General features: G+C 36.2%; 1 protein-coding gene across 3 annotated transcripts; it reads right to left on the reverse strand.

Annotated features, from left to right (window-relative positions):
- Positions 1-482: 482 nt before the first annotated feature.
- LOC112027075 (BTB/POZ domain-containing protein NPY4) lies at positions 483-7,254 on the reverse strand. 3 transcript variants are annotated; one of them, XM_024059744.2, is made up of 6 exons: positions 6,525-7,254; positions 5,526-5,897; positions 5,189-5,355; positions 3,486-3,555; positions 1,844-3,022; positions 483-1,353 (listed from the first exon to the last, which is right to left on the reverse strand). In XM_024059744.2, exons 3-6 carry the CDS (start codon positions 5,248-5,250, stop codon positions 775-777), a joined length of 1,890 nt encoding a protein of 629 aa, XP_023915512.1. In that variant the 5' UTR covers positions 5,251-5,355; positions 5,526-5,897; positions 6,525-7,254; the 3' UTR covers positions 483-774. The 3 variants fall into 3 exon arrangements, with proteins under 3 accessions (XP_023915512.1, XP_065628975.1, XP_023915516.1); XM_065772903.1 differs by lacking the exon at positions 6,525-7,254 and adding an exon at positions 6,426-6,514; XM_024059748.2 differs by lacking the exon at positions 6,525-7,254 and adding an exon at positions 6,309-6,409.
- Positions 7,255-8,021: the final 767 nt, after the last annotated feature.

The following is an 8,021-nucleotide window of genomic DNA, read 5'->3' on the forward strand; positions in this document are numbered from 1 at the left end:
AATAATAAAAAAAGTTAGCTTTTTAAGCCAATACTAAATGCAACCGAAGTATGTAAATAAGTCAACAAACTATCTTTTATATATGGTAAATTAGAATAAACAATTTACCCTATCCAATCATATCATTACAAAGATTTTTTAAGAGTTAGATAAAAAAAAAAATGAACAAGGATTTGTATTAAACTTAAGTATAAACTTTTGATATATAATCTAATTGCGTTCATTCTTAAATGAGTATGAGCATATACTGGAGAATATAAGTTACTATCAATAAAACTTAAAAAAAAAAACACTTAATTATTAACTATTAATTGAAAAAATATATACTTTCTAATACTTTCACACGAACTAATAATTTGCTTAAGTTCCCATTAAATTTTTGTTGCTATCAAGTTATGTGTGCTTGATCGCGATGTTGAAAGGTGTCATTCTATGGAAGAAGTGAGTGAATTGGATTTCAAGTCTGTGAAAGAAAACAAGAATGATAGTAAGAAAGACATCCATAAGTTTGGCATTTCTCTGGTTATGGTACAGCAAAAACTGGTCACTACTCACTACTTAGAACCTGAATTTCGGGGAACAATAATGTGACAACAAACACTCAGAAATGAATTTCTAGGCATCTTTTTTCTGTAACTGCATGCCATTGCCTAAAATTCCCAATAGAAAATCAGCTGAAATACGTCAGTGGGTTCTAATTTCCTATGTCAAATGAGTGAGGCAATTTTTACAAACTGGCCAAAGTTGTGCTCCAATTCTGCCAAACTGTCTGCACTAAGATACTGATTGCCTCCTACTTCTGGAAGGAGTAGATTTTGTTTCATCTGCATTGGTAGAAACAGGGCTTTCTGATGTATCAGAGCTACTAATTTCACCATTTCTTTCCTTACTTGACCAGAGCTTTGAAAAGAGCTTCGACATGACCAAACCTTTCATCTTATAGGCAACAACTTTCTCAGCATTAGTTTTAGCACCATTGTTTACATCTCTATTACTGTCAACTCTCCCATCACTGCCTCCTAATCTCAAACTAGCAAGCTCCCCTTTCAAAGCCTTTATATCCTCCGCTGTTGGCACAGCATCCCAGTCCTCTTCTGTGTTGGTTGTTGTAGACCTTGAGCTGCCATGAGAGCCACCGGGTATTAAGGCCCTGATTGAACCAGGTAGCTCAGGTGTGCCATTGCCAGTTGAAGTTGTAGCCCTAAGCTGCTCAAAGAAGAGGACCTGCACAACAACTCGCAAGGGAAGCCGCTCATTTTGCACTGCATGCATGCAAGCTTCCGCTGACAACTTCCTGCAGTCCATCAACCTGCATATTCTCTTCCTCTCACTCTTACCAATCCCAGGATGTTCCTGCATTGAAATACAATCAATTAGTAAAAAAGCAATAGTCTCGGTCTATTTCTGGCTATACAAGTTTTGCACTGTATATGAAAAATATCAATTTACAATTACACAATTTGGATAACAAAGGAAGAAGAACAAAGTTTTGTAGATTCAAATGGAAAAGTGATTGTTGCCTGTCATGAGGCACGTACAAAGATAATTGTCAAGTCTCAATTGTAGACACTAGAATGATCAAAATGGTCTCAAGTCTATGATGTTATCAAAACTGGGATCAGAAATATGGCCAGAGGCAAACATCCTCCAAAATCTTATTCTTAATCTATAAAAACTAAATTATTGGGTTATCTCTAGTGAGATTTTGACCATGAGAACAGTAGCATGTTTTTCTTGCATGTCCAAACTAGGGAACTATATGGCTAATTTGTTAGCTAATAGAAACCTTATTTGTTACCTAGAACTTCAAAGCTGACAGATAGACCTATAGTATTCAGCTTACCCTCAGATACATGTCAATAGCACGGTAGAGTCCATCATGAGATGGCCTTGAGAAGCTTGATACCATTGCAGCAAGATTGACAAATTTTGACACAGATAAATTGGGATCACGTGAAACCTCGGCAAGGTAGCCATCAACCAGCTTTGCTACCATTACTTTGGAAGCGTCCGGCACAAACCTTGGGCTTCTAATCTCCTGGAATTCATTTTCCATGGGAGAATCAGCCTGAGTATTCTGCTCATGCGTTGCAAACTCCTCAACTAGGTTTTGCACTATATCAACATCATAAATCATTGATTCCCCAGATGGGGCTCGAAATAAAAGATCCACCACAGTAGCCTCCTCGAGCTGCTGGCCAATTCTCCTCATTAGTTCCTGTTGTTCAGTTTCTCCACATTCTAACATTATTGCTGCTCTCAACAACTTAAGAAGGAAACTGCATTGGATGCTGCCCTTCTCTGTGGGCAGTAGCTGCACTATGGTTTCCACCAATGATCTATACTTTACAACATCCCCACCCTGCAGCACACCCTTGCTAAAACCCGGCAACCTTCTCAGGATATATGCATTCAAGGCTTCTCCAATGACATCACCAGAAACTTTGCCTTTTGTCTTTATTGTTGTCATGACCCGCTTGTACAAATCAATTTGAAGCTCACAGAGGTCTTCTACCCACCAGTCCTTTGGAACCATCTGCAGTTTTCTCACACTATTCCAGAGTGGATCATTCCCATTCTCATATGGGAGCTTTTTCCTGTTATAGGTGTATGACCAGTCCACCTTGGAAGTGTCAATGGAAGCCTTGGAAGCTATGGAATCAAGGCAGTGGCTGACCACTTTAAGTTCCTCAGACCATGGAAGAAGAGACTTTGTTGTTTGAAGAACAATAATTGAGTCTTTCCAACTCCGGAAGACACTTGAATTGAGAAAGACATCAATCTTGTAGACAAGGTTTCCTTTCTCAATAGTTTCATACATCTCAAGGTACTCTGCTGCGCATCGAGCAGCAACCACATTGTATGCATTGAGAGTAACTGTCATACCATAACAAAATTTGGCACATATTTCAAAAGCAGCAGGTCCGCCAGGAATGTCCTGGATGTAAATTTCATCGTTGTTTTCCTCATTTGCGGTTGCAACCAGTTTCTGCAAGCGTGCACTCTTGGACAAAAGGGGGAACTGCAGAGATATTACAGAGCATTAGACGACTAAACAACATATTTAAATTCCCACCAGTAGCCCCCAGAAAAACATTATATTTGTGTTCCTAAAACCATATTGTTGAAAGTCTAGCTAGCTAAGTAGGGTATCTCATCAAAATATGCCATTGCAATGGTTTGATGTTACTTTGATCTACAAACGGTTCTTCATGATTACTGCTGTAACCAATGTAAAGTGAACGAACCAAGTGACCTGGACAATTTGGTAGGTTTTCATTCCCACCTTGAAGATAAGGTTTTGAGAGACGGAGAAAATTACATGAATAGACTTAGTTAACTAAGTTTGAAACCAGAATCAAGTCTACCCATGTATTTGGCAGGGTTAGTGAGTTCAAAACATCACTACGGAACCATTCTTACAAAATTTCATGCATAGCAAGCTATCAACTAAAGTATTGCAACCCATTGATACAGTTTCATACCTTATGCAGATAGAATTTCACATCCCTGATGTTAATGACTATGTCAGTTGCCAAATCACTTGCCGCGTATCTGAAATTACAAACATTTCTCTGAGTTGATAATAAATTTGATACACAAATATTAATTGATTTGAATTTGGCAAGTGTAAGCATAAGCAGAACAAGAAAGTACAGACTATATCACTCAAAGGACTAAGCAGAAAATTATTATAGAAGCAAAAAAATTTGGAAAGAGGCCAGTCATGTAATTACTCAGGCACCACTATTGGAGGCTTGCAGACTATGCATATTTTAATAGCTTCCCCCCTTTTCGGTGTGCTTAATTCATTAGTTATCTCATCAAAAGAAGGAAATAACATGCAGGATGATTTAATAATAACAGTAAAGGAGGATACAACCCCAAAAAGACACATTACAGGGTGGAAAGCTTGATGCTCACCAACCAAATTGTCCTGATGTTATTATGTTTTAAATATAAAATTTATTTTCTTCAACAGTCAAAAGAAACCTAGATGCAATTTTAATTATGAACCCAACTAGGGAACTACCCACTATTCTCAAAAATGTCCATTTTCCTCCACTTTTGGAAAGCTGAACTTAGACAACCTAGTGGTAATGCATAGCCAGTATGGAGTGGATACCGTGGATTCAAAAGCCTAAAGTTTGTAGCAAAAATCTTAGACTACAAAGTTCTACAATGACATATATTTATTTTAAAAATACATTTATAGTTCCATAAATTGAATAAGATATTTGAAATATTTACAACCTATTGCCTAGGGAAAAATCATAGAATGTTTGAAACCATCCTCATAACTTTTAAGCTGATCAAACAGGTTCACTAATTCCAAGTAGAAATTGGAGGGGCATTTCATTACCCAGTGGAAATGAAATTATATAACTTTACAGGACCACAAACAGCAAAACATTGGTGTGGCAATTCATTACCAAGTGAAAATGAGATTATACAGGAATCATAGAACGTTTTGGAACCATTCAAAAGAACTTCTTATTTGATCAAAGAGGCCCAGTTATTCCAAATATAAACTGGAGTGGCATCTCTTTAACAAGTGGACATGCTATTATAGAATTTCATATTAGACAGGAACATGAACAGGAAATCTACAACTGAGATGATAACAATGGAAATATGGGAATCATTACTGCAGGATTGAATCACCATCTTATATGATTACGCGAAAAAAAGAAGGCTAAATTCTTTAATTTTCAAAAAATGATTTACTTATCTTCATATGATAAACAAAACAGTAAAGCCTATAATAATATTATATTTGGGTGTAGTGTGCATGAACCCCATAAATCTTCCTCTTTTAATTTTTTTTTTTTAATTTAAATTTTTTGTTGAGGAAAACCCCATAAATCTTGAGAAGTACAAGGGAAGCAAAAAACCCTCTATCAATCAAGCAATTTACTATGGAGCTCGCGATGACTTAATACATAGTTTTTCAAGGAAGCCATGCCTTAAAGCAGTCAAGGGTTTTTAAAAACTGAATTTTTGGAGGAGTAATTAGCTTAAGAGAATATCTGCTTTAACACATACGGCAAACAGAGAACAAGCAGATCAGGGAAAATCTTTTGAAAAACCAGAAAGTGGGTAAGATGAAGGTTAGCAAGCATGTAACTTTAATAAATTTTCAGCATATATATTGCAAGTGGATCTTGAAAGAGTACATCATACTCACCTAATATTGTCTCCATCAATCTGAAAAGAGTCAGGCTTAGATCCAAGTTTCATGAACTTCATTTTGCCAAAATGTTATAGGAAGAGAATCACAGAAGCAGAAGCACCACCAATAAAATCCAAACTTCTTTAAACAATAAGAAGCGAGTCCAAGCAGAGTTTTAACACCTGAATGTGACCAACTTTATGATGTTATTAAAGTAAGGAAGGATGGATCAAAAGAAAATATTTAGGATTTCTTAGTATGACCGAATCTTTCCCATAAAACAAGGCCAGAGAGAGTGTGTGTGTGCATGTGTGTGTGAATGGAAATGGGAGTTGTGTGATTTTTAACAAACCCCTTTTCACTTGAAGAGACCCCAAAAGAAGTGGTTGCTTCCTAGATTGGTAACACAACCCAAGGAGTCCGGGCAAAGAGGTCAGCTTAGGAGACACAGCCAGCAATCTCTCTCTCGAACATATATAATTCCAAAGCCAGAGACACCCCCACTTGCTCAAAACTGACACCACCGCCCTTAGTTGATTTGTTTATCGTTCTCAATTCTAGATAGTTGCTTTCTCTTTCTCTTTCTTTTCTTTTTCCAAGGGATCACAGACCACCAAGACCATTCATGGTCCACAAAGTCTCAGAACCCAAAACACAAAACCCAGAATTCCACATTCTTTTGCCAATCCTCTTTCACCTATTGTTCCTATTGAACCCAGAACACCTGCAAAAGGAAACAGCATATCTCGGTATGAGTTGAATCAACCACAACATAGTAGACAAGAAGGCATCATTTTTTGTGTGGTTTCCATTGAAAAGATTGCAAGCAAACATCAGTACCAACGAAATTGTTTCAAACTAAATGGGGGAGCAGAATTGTTAGGATCAAAATCAGAATGTGGCACAGAAATCAGTCCCAAGAAAATCCCATATTCTTTACTAAACAAAGCAATAGGATTTCACCATATAAATAATTTTTAAGCATATTCCCGCCTCATTTTTTCACAACAAATGAAAGAAATTAAACATAAACTAAATACAAAAACTGGTATTGCATCAACAAAATTCTCTTTATTTGACTATAAGAAACAATACTGCAGAAAACATTAAAAATAAACAAAGAACAAAATCCCACCTCAATTAAAGCAAACCAGACCCAGATAACAAAATTCAGAATCTCAAGTTCTCAACCCCACAAGAATCTAAAGACTTGGTTATATAAACAAATAAAAATAAAGAGCAGTGAGCATACACACAGTAATATAGAGACAGGAAATTAGAGCATTTAGAACCGAGTGTTTAGGATTAGGAAGGGTCTCCAAAACCAAAACCAAAACCAAGACCAACCAACCTATTAAACTGTCCCCGATGCACTTTCTCACTTTGCAAAGTACGAAGAATGAAATATCAGTTTGGCACAACAACGACAAGAGACACAATGTTCACTGCACGAGCACTTATATCCGCAAAGAAGCAGAGAACCCCACATACACTGAAACCACCCAACAAATCCCAAAAAAGCTAACCTTCAAAAAGATGAGCTGTTCCTCATCTTTGACAGCTACCACAACTCCACAAACACAAACACAAATACTAAAAGCCAAACAAGTCTGAGAATGTTCCCACTCCTATCTCTCTTTACTCTTTACTCAATCTCTTTCTATCTTGAATTAGCTCCCACCACCACTACCTTTCCTCTCCTTCTCTCACTGCTCAGTTTTCACCACCCCAAGATTATATAATAATAAAAAAATAAAAAAAAATAAAAACCAAAAAGTTTCGTAAGTTTTTTTTTTTCCACTTCTTCTTTTCCCTCTTGGCTTCTCTTTTAACGATGATGGCTTTATTTTTGTGCAGCTCTAGCTAGCTAGAAAGCAAAACGGCTCTGTTTTAGCATGAGTTTATTTTATGAGGCCCCCACTTTCCCTCTCTCTCTCTCTTTGTGCGGCTCTAGCTAGCTAGAAAGCAAAATGAGTTCTATCATACTCGGCATGAGAGAGTTCATGAATCTCTCTTTTTCTTTCTACAACGTAATGCACGCCAATCTGACAAGCACAACTTTGTTGCTCCCCTTGCCAAATACAATCTGACTTTCCCAACTTGTTTTAGTGGGTTTTTTATGTGCGTGTGAAAACTTCCCGTGTACAAAGAAAACGACCCATCAATGATCCATCCCCTCTCTTACTTTGATAATAATGCCATCCATCTCAATTTTTTTTTTTTTTAACATAGAAAAACTCAAAGCTTGATTTTATTTTCCAATTAAGACTTTTAATTAAATTATTATTTTTTAAATAATTCAATAGTTACAATAATTAGCTAGATGAGATTTGAGTCCCAATTATAGAGTAGTCTATATAACTAAATTACAAGACTCTTATCAATTGAATCAATCTTAAATTTATAGATAAAGAAAATATTTTCTATATTGTTGGGTATTTGTATGATGCAAAAATGCAAGTAAATGAAAAACAAGTCTAATAGAGAGGAAAATGTTTTTTGCTTCCAAAAAAAAATTTACATACTCAACCAACCAACAAAAATAAGCTACACATTACTCCCAAGGACAACTTCCCTCTCTTGGCTGCCTTCTCTTTCCATAGATCAATTGTTGACTTGTGGACGGGTTATCAATTGATTGTTGACCCTTGTTTACTTTTTCCCAAATTGTAATTTTTGTTCAAACCAATTGCTTTCCCTCTTAAATTTTCACATAAATTTTGAATTTGAGGTCTATCTTCCTATTTGAGATTCCCATATGGCTTTTAAAAAGAAAAAAAAAAAAATCCCATTTGACGTATGTTTTCATGAATTAAAGTTTGTATTCATATAGTATTATAGTTATTTG

Source organism: Quercus suber, unplaced genomic scaffold (assembly GCF_002906115.3).
Source record: "Quercus suber isolate HL8 unplaced genomic scaffold, Cork oak 2.0 scaffold_66, whole genome shotgun sequence".
Classification (NCBI taxonomy): domain Eukaryota; kingdom Viridiplantae; phylum Streptophyta; class Magnoliopsida; order Fagales; family Fagaceae; genus Quercus; species Quercus suber.

What these genes read in the sequence shown, in the direction of transcription:
- LOC112027075 (XM_024059744.2), bottom strand. Translation starts at nt 5,250, where the DNA reads ATGAAGTTCATGAAACTTGGATCTAAGCCTGACTCTTTTCAGATTGAT. An exon ending in ATTGATGGAGACAATATTAG is followed by an intron (nt 3,556 to 5,188) that starts GTGAGTATGATG and finishes TTGTAATTTCAG; the next exon opens with ATACGCGGCAAGTGATTTGG. An exon ending in TGAAATTCTATCTGCATAAG is followed by an intron (nt 3,023 to 3,485) that starts GTATGAAACTGT and finishes ATATCTCTGCAG; the next exon opens with TTCCCCCTTTTGTCCAAGAG.